The sequence below is a fragment of the Sarcophilus harrisii genome, chromosome 1 (assembly GCF_902635505.1).
Source record: "Sarcophilus harrisii chromosome 1, mSarHar1.11, whole genome shotgun sequence".
In the NCBI taxonomy this organism is placed as follows: Eukaryota; Metazoa; Chordata; class Mammalia; order Dasyuromorphia; family Dasyuridae; genus Sarcophilus; species Sarcophilus harrisii.
The window spans coordinates 53,439,555-53,453,912 of record NC_045426.1 but is presented as its reverse complement, the minus strand read 5'-3'; the positions used below and the strand labels follow the sequence as shown (position 1 = coordinate 53,453,912).

At 45.5% G+C, this 14,358-nt stretch overlaps 1 protein-coding gene across 1 annotated transcript in view; it reads left to right on the top strand.

Annotated features, from left to right (window-relative positions):
• The window catches only part of PLXND1 (plexin D1), a 196,319-nt gene that overhangs the window by 163,081 nt on the left and 18,880 nt on the right, over positions 1-14,358 (top strand). The window contains exons 27-33 of the mRNA XM_031955593.1: positions 942-1,098; positions 3,543-3,646; positions 4,122-4,185; positions 5,351-5,385; positions 8,668-8,772; positions 10,844-11,007; positions 13,831-13,978. Coding sequence (XP_031811453.1) covers positions 942-1,098; positions 3,543-3,646; positions 4,122-4,185; positions 5,351-5,385; positions 8,668-8,772; positions 10,844-11,007; positions 13,831-13,978 — 777 coding nt within the window. The remainder of the gene's footprint in view (positions 1-941; positions 1,099-3,542; positions 3,647-4,121; positions 4,186-5,350; positions 5,386-8,667; positions 8,773-10,843; positions 11,008-13,830; positions 13,979-14,358) is intronic.

Genomic DNA, 14,358 nt, shown 5'->3' with positions numbered 1-14,358 from the left:
ACTACAAGTGGCCAGATCACATCTGGCATCCGACTCAGCTGAAGAACATGGCTAAGCCAGGGAACGGGGATGAAGGGATTAGAAATGTTCTCCTTCTAGAGAAAAGACTTCCTTGGGGGATGTGATAGCTCTCTTCAAAAGCTGATAATGTGGAAAACAGATTAGACATGTTCTGCTTGGCCCCAGAGGAGAGAATAAGAACAAATGAGTGGGAGTTTTTTGAGAAAGATGAATTTTGCTGTAATGTAAAAAAGGCCTTTCCAATAAGGAGGTTTACACAAAAGTTGAGTGGGCAGCCTCCGGAGAGAGTAAGTTTCTATTCCTTGGGCTCTCAAATGACAGCTGGACATCCATTTGTCAGGGAAGTGGTTGAAAGGAATCTTGATCAGCTTGCTAAGATCCCCTTAAATTCTGAAGTTCTGTGTTCTCTGATTCTGTGCCTTCTGGCTGTGTACAGTAAGGACTTGGCTGGCAAAAGATGCACAAAAGCAAGATGTAATTGGTTTACCTTTCTGCTCAAGAAGGGAGGCCCTGTCATTGCACCAGATCCAAGCAGCTGTTTTTTTGCAAGGAGTTGTTTGGTTTTTTTGGAGGAGTCAGCTAGTTGGTAGGATTAAACCCCACTGGACAACAGGGGAATGTATTAATCAGTCGTCCAGGATGGGTGGGCTTGCCATTAGTTGAGTGTCTAGGAAGGAGTTGATGGGTCTGTCAGTATCCCTAGAGCCTCCACAAAAGTCAAGCTGGCACTGGCCTCCCTGTCCCCTAGTCAGGCTCAGCTTTTCACAGGTGACTTTTCAAGAAGAAGGAAGTCAGCCCTTGCTAGAAAGCAAAGTATTGTTTACCAGTCTAATCACAGACCTGGAAAATACCTGGGTAGGGCTTATAACCTCAGATGACTACTGGCATTCTCGGCCTTATTTCTTCTTTTCTCTCCCCAGAACTTAAACGTGTCCTTCCAGGGCTGTGGTATGGACTCTTTGAGTGTTCGGGCCATGGACACGGATACGCTGACTCAAGTGAAAGAAAAGATCCTGGAGGCTTTCTGCAAGAATGTCCCCTACTCCCAGTGGCCCAGAGTGGAAGAAGTTGACTTGGGTGAGCACTTTACAAATGGTACCCGTAGATAGACGTTGAGATTTGCTAGAATTGGAACCGAGTCTTCCGAGTTGGGACTGGCAAAAAGGCCGGGGTAGGTTTTTCTCACTCTAAAGACAAGTAGTTGCTCACAAATGATACCCCACCCCCAGAACCACCAAAGTTCCTCATATTCAGTCAGGGCTTTGTGCTTTTATGAGATCTTTTACTAGCTAAGTATTAGATTTCATCCATGATCAGCTCTGGAAGGGAGGTGCTGAGAAAATATGTAGAGCCCTTGTGAATTTTAAACTGCCATATAAATGTTCGTTCTGACAATCACTGTCATTCCCCACATAGCGATTATGAGAGTGAAACACAGAAAGATCTGGGATTGTCTTACCCAAGAGCACACAGGCAGACAGGAACAGATCAAGACAATGTGGTTGCGGAAAAGAGCACCCTTGGGAGTAAGGAGCCCAGAGTTCGAGGCTTGGCTCTTTTGGTGAAAGCTATAGAGACAACCCAGAGTCCAATGGAATATTTGAGAAATCCTTATACTAATCCCATGGGAGAAGATGGTGAGGCAGGGGGGAGACAAGAGTACGCATAATTAAGTGAACTCAGAACTAGTTGAATGGTTGGACCACGGCTTGGGTAAAGACAGATGGAGTGCTCATCAAATCTGCAGACAACGCAGAATTGGGGTAGATGGCTAACACATTGACTGACAGAATCACAATTTGAAAATATCTTGACAGGTTGGAATATTGGGCTGAATATAACAAGATAAAATATAATGGGGACAAATGCAAAGTCTTTCACTTGAGTTTTTTTTTAATCAGCTTTACAACATGTGGTTACAACACAGTTTATTAGGGAAAAAAAAGTGGGAATTTTAGTGGATGGCAAGCTTAGTGTGAGCTTGCATGTGATAGCATAGGCAAGAAAGCTGATATCATTCTGGACTGCATGAAAAGAGATGGTATCCGGCGCTAGGGAGGTGCCCTATTTTCAGACCGTAGTGGGAGCATCACGTTCCCTTCTGGGTACCACATTTTCAGAGGGATACTGACAAATTGGAGAGGGTTAAAGAAGAACATCCAGAATGATGAAGGGCTTTAGGTGCACACCCTTGAGAAATAAAGTGAAGGTATTTGAAGGCCTAAGGAAGAAATGATAGATGTCTTTAAAGAGCTCTTGAGAATAGAGAGAATAGGGGCAGCCAGGTGGTGCAATGGACAGAGCACCAGCACTGAAGTCAGGAGGACCTGAGTTCAAATGTGACTCAGACACTTAACACTTCCTAGCAGTGTGACTCTGGGCAAGTCACTTGATAAAAGGGCCACTTTCCTAACCATTAAAACTATCCAAAAGTGGAAGGGGATTCCTTTGGACATCATGGGTTCCCTCTTATTAGAAATCTTCAAGTGAAGATTACTGGCCAGTTATGTTATATAGGGGATTCTTGTTCAGGTGCAGGTTGCATTGGATGGCTGCTGAAGTCCCTTCTATGACTCAGAGTCTGTGATTCTGACTGTGTGGTCTTGGATGTGACATTTTATCTCTTCAAGTTTCAGTTTCTTTATCTTTAATAAAACGGTTGAACTAAATCAAGGTTTCTTAACTTGGGAAGCCAGTATGGTAAAGCCTTATCAAGGCTTGCTCACAACCATCTTTTTTAATGCACAAAATGAAATACAAATTACAATGACGTGGATTACAGATGAATCCAATTATATTGAAATAGTTATCAAAATAAACAAAACCCGATCATGGACCCTAGATTAGGAACCCCTGGCCTAGTTGTTTGGTCTCTTTAATGCCCTGTGTCTAGTCTCTCTAGGGCTAATCATCATAATACTCTTCCCAGTTCTTAAGCCAGTACATCAGCCCCTCCCTCATGCTGTCTCCCCACTTTCTTCCCTGTCCCACCTTCCTTCCCCAATTCCCCATCCATCACTATGACTCTCAGTTCTCCTTCCTTAATCCCGGCTTCTCCAGCCCACCCTGGAGGGTGTCACTCTCTTCACAATCAGAGACAGTAGGGGCAACTCAAGGGTCCTCAGGGCTTCTTTAGAGGCCAGACTGTGGTCCCAAAGGAGGTAATAGAATCCTTCATGCACCAGGGAAGCATTTCCTGAGAATCTCCCACCTGGAGTGCTCAGGAGAGTGGGGAAGTGGGGAGTGGGGGTGGGATAAGCCAAAGCCATGCAAACCGTAGCCTGTGTCCACAAAGATCTTATAATAGAGTAGACAAGGCAGAGACTAGCACTTACGAAAGACATAGAAATAATGACAAAGCAATGTAAGGACATACAGGATAACAGAACCCAGATTTAATATGGAAGGAAGAGCTGGGAAGAGAGACTATCCATAGGATCAGAATGGAACTTGACCCTCACCTCCCTAGCCTCCCTGCCCTGCCTCAGCATGGTCTCCACCCCCCACATCTCTCTCTTTAGAGTGGTTTGCTTCAAGCACCCACAGTTACATTCTACGAGACTTGGATGACACGTCTGTAGTGGAAGATGGCCGAAAAAAACTCAACACCTTAGCACATTACAAGGTAAAGCAGCTCCAACTCCCTTCTCCCTGTCTGCTCGTTCCCCTTTCCCTGCCTTAAACTAAAACTCTCTAGGCCCTTCCCCCCATCCTACCCTGAGCCTTCTGAGCTCTGTCCCTTTAGGCACTTCACCCTACCCTGAGTTCTGGCTGTCCAGGACCCTCTCTTAAAATCCCTCATCCCATCCTGACCTCTGTACCCTCAGTCCTCCCTGCCTTACCCAGTGCTCAGTCTCTTCAGATACCCCATCCCACCCTGAGTTCTGAACCCCCAAACCCTCCTACCTTACCTAGTGCTCAGTTCCCTTGGTCAGAACTCCATCATTTGCCTCCCTTGTGACTCCCTGTCTCGGTTGTGTGCCCATCTGTGGGCACATGCCAAGTGTGACTGATTTGGATTCTCCAGCCCCCCAGAGGGCTGGCACAGTGCCCAGCTGTCCTAGGCTTTGACTCTCCTAGCTTTGTCTCTTCCCTCCCAGATCCCTGAAGGAGCTTCACTGGCCATGAGCCTGACAGACAAGAAAGACGGCACTCTGAGTCGAGGTAATTTCCTGCCCTGGCCTCTCTGGGTAGACAGCTCATCGGAAGCCCTGGGTTCTAGGACCTTCACTTTCCCTTATGCCCTGGGCTCATAAAAAGCCACCCTTTGGCTGAGCAGAGAGCTAATGAGTTAACTCAGGGGAGCAGCCAGTGGAGGGAGAGTCGACTTTGTCAGCTGGATTTGAAACAGAACTGAAGAGGTTTCTGATACTAATGATGGTGATGGAGGATGAGATAGAGCACTGGTTTCAAAGACCCGAGTTCAAATCCTGCTACTGACATTTAGTGCTTATGCGGCTCTTAGGCAACTTATTTGTTCCTGAGCCTCAGTTTCTCATTCACAAAATGAGGAGTTGGCTAGATTGGGGGATCTTATTATCCTGTGCTATTGATAAAGCCCTTAAAGTGATATACACAAAAGGTCTTAAAGGGACAGTGTATTCTTTTCAGGCTGGCAGCCAGGGACAGTGGGAGCGGGAGGCAGAGAAAAGGGAGGAGAGGGAGAGTGGAGACTCATGTTTGGTTTCCTATCCCCAGCATGTAGTAGGTATACATGCTCATTGATCACTTGGCACATTTGTTAATTAACAAAGGGAAACGAGTTTTCCATCGGGAGGATGTAGTGGGTTTCAGTTCTCTCCAGGTGACCCCGAGTGAGAGGCCAAGGCTAGACCTAAATCCTACCCTGATCCATCAGTCAGGCCTTCAAGCTGCAGCCTGACGATGTCCCACATGTGGCCCCTCAGGTGGCTCATCCCACAACTGGGAGCAGTTATCTCTGCCTTTTCCCAAACAAAAGACATTATGGTAAAATAGAAGAAACACAGGCTGTGAAGACAAAGGCCTGAGTTCAAATGTGAGGCTTAATTTCTATGTGGCTAAGTAACAGCCTTCCCAGGCCCTCAGGGTACTCATCAGTGAAATGAGGGTGTGGGACTAGCTGGCCTCTCAGGCCCCCCTTTTAGCTCTGAATCTCGGCTCCTGTTATCCCCTTGGGTGCTGAGCTAGGAAAGATACAGCCTCCCTACCCCCTACCCCAATCCCTGCCACACGGGGGGTAGCCAGGCAGTGGGCACGGGGGAAGGCAGAATCCAGTCTCTGCAGCCTCCCTTCCCCCTTTCTTTTTGTTCTCTCCCTGATTCTTTGTTTTGACTTTTTTCTTTTGCAGTGAAGGATTTGGACACTGAAAAATATTTTCATTTAGTAAGTATCGGATTCCAAAAGCAATTGAGGTTAATAACAGTCCTCTCAGTGTGTGGCCAGAAGTCTTGTCTTCGTCCTTTGCTTTCTTTCCTCCCACTTCCTCCGTAGGAAATTCTGCTTTGGATTGAGCCCAGCTCCCGAGCAGACTGTGTCGGTGAGGAGTGACAGAGCCACACAATGAATCTGTGTGTGTGTGCATGTGTGCGTGCGCACACACACACACACACACACACACACACACACATTCACACCCAGGCTCGCTCCCTCACACATCCCCACACGCCCCATCACCATCCCGACCATCGGCTCTTTGTTGTGCTTGCAAAAAAGCGTGAATCACTAATGGGGCACAGGCGGCAACCTCAGTCTTTCCCTGCTTAATTAGGGGGTGACGAGGCTGTGACCCCCGGCAGTGTCAGGGGCAGAGTGGGGAGAATGCTTTCCATGTGTCTGCACAGACAGAGGGGTTTGGGGGGGGGGCGCGGATGGCCTGTGATCAGGCCGCCAAGGGGCCAGAAGGAAGCCAAGGGGAGACACTTTGTTCTTGCCGTCTTGGATGGGTCGCCGCCCCCCCCCCCCTTCTGAAGGGTAATGGGTGTTGGAGGAGGGGCCAAGGTTTTGCATCTGCAAAGAGCAGAGGCCAAGTGAAAACCATGTGTAGAAGGGCCTTTCTGGTGCCGTGCCCCTGCCCATGGGCCAGCCTTGGCAAATGCCTTTTTCCTGGTAGATTTATTTCCTTCCCTTTGAAGCTAGGAAGAGAGCTTACCTCAAGGTTAAGAGTGTTTCAACATGGTCTGCATCAGAGAATAAGTCAGCCAGTTACCTGGGTATCAAACAAAAAGGGATTTCTACCTCCCACTCCCCCCTCGCCTTCTTCCCGCTACTTCCCCAGCCTGCCCAAGGACCCAACTGGGAAGGGGGGATGGGGGAGCAGAATGGAGGGAGGAGATTCTATTCTTCTAGGGAGCGCGCAGCCTAGCTGAGAAGCCAAGCCTACCCCACTGGGAACAATTGTAAAGCACTCTGCAGTTTGGGGTGGAAAGAATACTAGACATGAAGTCCTAGCACATAATTCAGTCCCACCTCTGCTACTTATTAGCTGGGTGAGCTTGGGCAAGTCACTTCCTGTGCCTCAGTTTCCTCATCTGTAACATGAAGGAGCCTCCGAGGTCCTTCTGATCCAACTGATCTAATGTTCTTAGGAATTCAAGAAAGTCATGTAAAAATTCTGAGACTCAGTTTCTTTATCTGTAACATGAAGGAGCCTCCGAGGTCCTTCTGATCCAATGTTTTTCAGAACCCAGGAAAATCATGTAAACCCTCTGTGACTCAGTTTCCTCATCTGTAAGATGAAGGAGCCTCTGCGGCCCCAGCTCTAGATTATGAAACAGAGGAAATCATAGAACCTCGTGGTATTGATTTCTATATCACATAAGGAATAGCTGGGGGTGGGGGCAGAAGAAAATCCCATTAGAGAAGCCTCAGACTCCCCGAGTATGTGCTGGGCCCTCCGTGAAGGCTATGCTAGAAGCTCCAGGACATGATGAGGTTGTCCCTGCTCCCACCCAGGAGCCCAGGAGGGCTGAGAATAAATGACCGCAGGTGGGCTGGGCAGAGCACCACAAGGCGCTATCAGAGCTTAGAGATCACTTCCTGATGGGGGAAATCAAAGCAGGACTCCCGGAGGAGGCAGGGATTTTTGCCTGGCAGAGATGGGAGGCAAGTCTAACAGACAGACAAAATGGTGTGATCAAAGGTGTTGAGGCTGGAAAACATGAACCGAATTCAAAGAATGACAAGTAGTTGAATTAGTTGGAGGATAGACCATATTATGGAAGGCCTTGAATGCTAAGTTAAGGAAGTAGCAGTTTTGTGCATAGAGCGCTGAACATGGAGTTAGGGACATGAATTCAAATCCTGTCTCAGATATTTTCTGGCTGTATAACTGGGCAAGAATTTGACCTTTTCAGGTCTCAGTTGTTTCATCTGGGAGTCGATTTGACAGACTCTGAGGTCCCTTCCAATTCTAAATCTATGACACAATATTCTTAGAAACCTGTGAAATCCCATAAACCTTCTGTGACTCAATTTCCTCATCTGTAAAATTAGGGGTTTGGACTCGTGGTTCAGTTACTTTTCAGTTGTGTTCAACTCTTTGTGATTTCATTTGAGGGTTTCTTGGCAAAGACACTCGAGGGGTTGGCCATTTCCTTCTATAGCTCATTTTACAGATAAGGAAACTGAGGCAAAAAGGGTGAAGTGACTTGCCCAGAGTCACACTACTAATAAGTGACTGAGATCAAATTTGAACTCAGGTTCTCTGAGGGTTCTGTGCACTACAGTGCCACCTAGCTGCCCTTAAGGAACATTATTTGTCCCAGTTTCCTTATGGGGATAATTACAACCTCTACCTCACAGGAGAGTTGTGAGAGTCAAATAGGATATTATACATAAAGCAAATAGGGTTAAGTGACTTGTCCAGGATCACACAGTTAAGTTCCTGCAGCAGGTTTTGAGATCAGGCCTTCCTGGTACCAAATCTGTTGCTCCACCTATATATATATATATATATATATATATATATATATATATATATATATATATATATATACACACACACACACACACCTAAGGCTTTATTATTTTGAGCCTCAACTTCTCATCTATAAAATGGGGAGAAGTTTGGGACTTGGTGGCAACCAAAGTCATTTATGGCTCTAAATCTGTGTATCTTAGCACAGTGCTAGATTACGACAAACATTTAATATGTTAAATATTAATTTAATGCCTATCTATTTAACCTAAGATAAATAGGAAACACATAAATAGGAAAACTGGCCGAGTATTAGATGTTATGAGCAATACAGAGATTTCTAAGACAAAACTCTTTGCCCCAAAGAATATGTAATCTAATTGAGGAGATAAGACATAAACACATGATGGGACACGTGGTACATAGTGGGTATTTGATAGTCTCTTTTGAAATGAAGCTCCTTGGTGCCCCCAAAAGATACCACAAGTGCCACAGAAGAGATCCCCATGGACTGAGGGAGGCAGGGAAAGCTTCCTGGATTAGGCAGACCAAGCCTCTTGAAGGCTGAGGGAGTGAGGAAGAAATTACCAGCAGAAGAAGGAGCTCGAGCAAGTTCCTTCTTTATACATCCTAGGTGTTTGTTGGAAGGTAATAACAAGAGTTAAGCCTTTGATTTTGATGTCCCTGCTCATCCTCAAGACGGTCTAGAGCCATAAGGATTGCCGTCTCCCCTTGTTGTGTTTGCTCAGGTGCTTCCTACTGATGAACTGATTGAGAGTAAGAAGTCCCACAAGCAGAGTCATAGGAAAAAGGTTCTTCCTGAGATCTACTTGACCAGGTTGCTCTCAACCAAGGTAAGAACTGGTGACTGTCAAAATTCCTACTGAGCCTCTGACATGGTTTCAAGGTAATTCAATTCAATCAGCACTTATTAAATCCCTACTATGTGCCAGGCACTAGATACTGAAGAGAAAGAAACAAAAAACGATACTGTCTCTGCTTTCAAGGAGATTACACTTTACTTGGGAGGGGGTGGATCATCCCCTTCTGGGAAGCTTCCCAAACTTGTACTCAGTAAACTAGCCGATTAGTTTGCTATTCCCCAGGTGCATCTATATTACTTTACATTACGGGTGATTCTGATTACTTCTGGATGGCTGTATTCCTAAAAGTAGTTCACAAGTCCCCAAGGCGATGCTTCCAATTAACAATGAGGAGCTACAGTAAATACAAGGAGACCTCAAAAAGGACTTCTCGTAGGAGGTGGTGCTTTAGCTGAGATTTAAATAGACTTACAGAGCAGTGTCTAGGTGCAGAGATGAAAAGGCACAGCATCTCAGGCAGGAGAAATGGTTTATGCAAAGGGATATTTAGATAATGAGATCTGAGATAGTTTATGTATTAGGTCTTCTCTAGCTGAACCTCCGACTGTTCCATGACACCTTCTGCCTTCTATAGCACACAGTAGGTATGAGTTATCATGGCTAGCTACTGCCATCCAAACTCAGGTTCCCCCCCTAGTTCTGCTGCAAGACAGTCATATCGCCTCAAGTACTTTATCTGTCAGATAATATTAGCTAACTTTCATATTGTCCCAGCTAGGTTAATCAAGTGCTTTCCCTCCATTATATCATTTGATTCTCACAACAATTCTGTGGTATGATGGAAAGAGCACTGTGTCTACATCTAGAGATCAGAGATTCAAATCCTGCTCATGGAACTTACTGCCTTGTGTATATATGTATCTGGATACATATTGTTTTCCCTGAAATAATGTAACCTTGAAGACAGGAAAAAATTCATTTTGGTCTTTGTTGTTCCCTTGCCTGTTGCATAACAGCTACTTAATAAATATTTATTGACTGACCGATTAATTCCTGTGTGACTTGGATATCATTGCTAGCCTTTACAGACCTCGGTTTTCTCCTCAGGAAAAAAAATTATTTTTGAGGAGTCAACTATAATCTAAATGCCAGCTCTAAATCTGTGATCCTAAGATCATCTTTCTCCATTTTATAAATAAGGAATCAGAGAGCACTTAGGCAGTTAAAGATCAGCTGTGGGATTTGAACACAGGTTTCTGCCAACTGTAAATCTAGGGCTTTCCCAGCACCCCATACTAATAGCACCCCACCAGTTCTTTAGTCTTCTCATGAAGATCAAAGGAGATGGTGGATATAAAAGTCCTCTGGAAAGCATCAGGTACTCTAGCAATCTAAGGGACGTTATTCTCATTGTTCCAAGAGGTACTGGTGCCCGTTGGCAGGAACACTTGTGTGTCTGAGGAAGGCTTAGTTTGAGTTGAAGGATGGACTTTTTGTTTCCTCCCTCTATGGCTCTGAAAATAGGGAGTGTCTCTTATGCAACAATTTCTTCCATGGGAAATATATGAAGGATGCTGGGAGGTGGGGGAAGAAATGCTTTGAAGTCCCTCGAATGAGACTATATTATTATCCAACCGCAGTGCTCTCTCTCACTCGCTGCAGATCACAAAAGGTATGCCTTGTTTCTCCCCTGGATTACATTACCGCCTAATGTTCTTTATAATTGGAGAGACCATCAGAACAGCAAGCCGTGGCTGAGTTTTCTGTTCCATTTACTGTACCAAACAATTACAGATGTGTCCTGAGATGCCAGAAGTAGTCAAAGTGAACATTGGTGCCAAGAGAAATTAAATTAAAACAAACGCTAATTATATCAGCGTGCCCAGCTTTCAGACAAGAGGCGGCAGGGGGTGGGGGAAGGGCAGGGGGAGGAGGATAAATTTCCCTTCCCTTCAAATCTCTCTCCCTTCTTCCCGAAATCATGTGAATCTGGCAAGCCAACAGAACCTCATTAAAACCCAAATGTGTTTTTAGCCCCCGAGATGTCCAGTTGACCTGGGGACCAGGCTGACTCGGTTGACATGCTTTGTTGTTTTGGCAGGGCACACTGCAGAAATTTCTCGATGACCTGTTCAAAGCCATTCTCAGCATCCGAGAAGACAAGCCTCCCTTGGCCATCAAGTATTTCTTTGATTTCTTAGAAGAACAGGCTGAGAAAAGAGGGATCACGGACCCAGACACTTTGCACATTTGGAAAACCAACAGGTCTGGGAGAGTTGGGTTGAGGGGATGAGTTCTGGTGACCACCATCTTCCCTTATTTCCCATCCTCCCCCCATGCCTTTTTCAGCGCAGGTTACTGATCCATTCTGTCCTAATCAACAAAATATTTACTAAATGCTTACCCCGTGCCAGGTTCTGGACTAAATGGGACTTGGGAGATGGGGAAGGGGGAGACCATAAAGCAGAAAACAAAGCAGTGTCTGCCTTCAAGAAACTTACGTTCCACTGAGGATGCACTGGATCCAAATCAGGAAATACAAATCAGCACAGAGGAATTTCACACTTTTTCTGTGCTGGCTGCTAGGGAAGATGAAAGGAAAGACCACACAAGAGAGAAAAAAAAAACTGGACAGAAGTCCTGGGTTTCTAATCCCAGTTCTGCTTAATTGGCTAGAAGTTGAGACCCTATATTAAAGCTAGTCAGATATCACATAGTACAGGGATTTTGAAACTGGGGCCAATCATTTATTGGGTAGATTCTAGGGGGTCCATGGGAAAAAATACATATTATTTTTACTTGATTCTAACTAAAATTGAGCATTTCCTTCTATTATTTAAAAAATGATGCTGAGAAGGGTTCCCTGGATTTCAGCAGCCTGCCAGAGAGATCCTTAGCATGAAGCAGGAACCTTGACCTAAGCCTGCCTTCTTGTTTTATAGAGCGAGACACACAAAGTGTTTTTTTCAGAGGCAGCACAGGGCCTTGAACTCAGCTCCCAATCCATTGCTCTTTCCACTACAGCTCCAGTGGTGTGACCCCAGCCCCCTCTCTTCTTTTCTATGACCCCCATTTGTAAAAAAATGATCATAGGCATCTCTGTCCTGTTGATCTCACCAATGAGATAATAGTTGGAGAGGTTCTTTGTGTCTTCGAGTGAGGGACATTGTCATCCTTATTGTTATTGTTGTCAAACTGAACAAAATTAGATTAAGTACCGAGGAGCATGCTCAGTGAATCCCATGCATATTCCCCAGCTGATGCCATTCTGAGGCTCCTTGCCATGTAGAATAGTCGAAAAGAAAGTAGGGGTGGAAGGAAGTATGCCTTCTTAATTAAACATAGAAGAGTATCAAGCATAAAATTGAGAGAAACTAAGTGTCAGGGGGTTAACAGCAGAATCTAGGGACACTTTGGTTTCCAAGTACCTGGGCCAACACCTGCCTGTTGCCATAGTGAGCAGTGGGCTTCCAACTAAGGTGGAAGGAATGAGATCCATCGGGTCCTGCCAAATCTCCATACTTAGGGAAACAGGCAGTGATTTTAGAGAGAAGTTGGGGGCAAAGGGGACACAGCCATGGGCATCTTCAGTCAGGAAGGAGACATCATGGTACAGTGGAAAGCCAATCAGTATGAGGCTCGGTTTCCTCCTCTGTCAAATGAAAGGATTAGATTCTGTGGACCCTGAGAGACCTTTCAGCAGTAGAGCTATGGGTTCCTAAATTCAGGAGACAAAACAGAGCATCCCCCTTAAATTGGCCTCTGCCAGAAACGTCCCCCCTCCCCAGAATGTATCTGTGAGAGGAGGCAGACAAAGGTAAAAGGATTTCTGCCATTCTGCTTCTTCCTTGCAACCCTCAACCTCCAGGCCAGCTAGGCATCTTAAAAGATGTTCCGTTTTATTTCTTTTTTTAATTAAAACTTTTTATTTACAAAACCTGTGCATGGATAATTTTTCAACATTGACCCTTATAAAACCTTGTGTTCCAAATTTTCCCCTCCTTCTCCCCACCCCCTACCCTAATGATCCAATATATATTAAACCTGTTAAAATATATGTTGAATCCAATATATGTAAACATATTTATACAATAATTTTGCTGCACAAGAAAAATCGGATCAAAAAAGGAAAAAAAGAGAGAAAACAAAAAGCAAGCAAACAACAACAAAAGAGTGAAAATGCTATGTTTGATCCCCACCCTCTCTGGGTGTAGATGGCTCTCTTCATCAGTTTTCCATCTGCTCTCAAAGGCCTTTTATGGACACAGGGGGACCTGACATCTCAAAGGCCATCCCAGTAGCCAATCTCCTGCTGTTAGCAGGTCACACTAAGCTGAAAAGTTGTCAAATTGAAGCCCAACCATGGTCTGCTTGTCTGGTATCTGACAACTGGTCTGACTGGGTGCCCAGAATGTTGGTCTCCAAGAGATGGGTTTTGTTTTTTTTAGTTACAGCAATTCATGAAACATCTTCTAAGGGATCACAGCCTGTGTTAGGCTAGGGAGCAGTCTCATGGCTGAAGGATGTTTTTCCATCTTATTTTTAAAGAGGAGACAGATCAAAGGGATCATGCTGATATCCAGGGGCATCCCTAAGGCCATCTAGCTAGTAACTCAGAACAGGTGATGCAGGGCAGATTCTCCCTGATCTCTCAGTGGCCCCCAAGGAGTCTCTCTCCTGATGCTGTCCTTCCTAAGCCCTAGCACATTCTTTCATCCATAGAAGGGATGTGTGCCAGGTGAAGGGCGGTCTGATCAGACATGTAAGAAGGATAATTTCTAATAGATACAGTGATGAAGACCAAGGACATGATGGACGGGCCTCTCACACAGCTGTGTGCCAGAGGAGGGGAAAGGATCCTGCCCTGATATACCCCACCCCCACCATCTCACTCATCAGCCAGATTTAAGTAATCCCACATTGTCATAAAAAGATCAAACACCAAACCTTGCTGCCCCCCTTCCCAGATTCCTTTCTCGTTCCCCGGGTCTTTTTTCTCTCTCCTGGCCGACAGGCTGGCACAGTGTGGGTGGGCCAGACCTCTCCCTGCCTTTGCTTTTAACTCTCCTATACTTTGTTCCCTGACAGCCTACCTCTGAGATTCTGGGTCAACATTCTCAAGAACCCCCAGTTTGTCTTTGACATCGACAAGACTGATCACATAGATGCCTGTCTTTCTGTCATTGCACAGGCTTTCATTGACGCCTGCTCCATCTCCGACCTACAGCTTGGCAAGGTCAGTTTTTCCCTGATCACATTGGGTTCCATTCTGGGGGGCTTGGTTCAGAGAATAGAAAGCATCCACAGGAAGACAGCTGGACTGGGGTGAAGAACCTGGAGGTCAGGAGGACTGGTTACAAAAACTGGAAGTGTTTATTTGGAGAAGAGAGAATTCAGGGATGACACGAGAGCTGTCATGTGGAGGAATGATTTGCCTCGTTCTGTTGGGCCCAGAAGTAGGAGTCAGGAATGGAGGCTGCAAAGGAGGCTGTTTTGGATCGACAGGGAAAATTTCCAAGGAACTGGAATTGTACATAAGTGACAAGGGATGCCATGGGGATTGGTGGGTGTTTCCTCAGTGAGGTCTTAAAGCAGAGATTAAATGGTTGCTTGTCA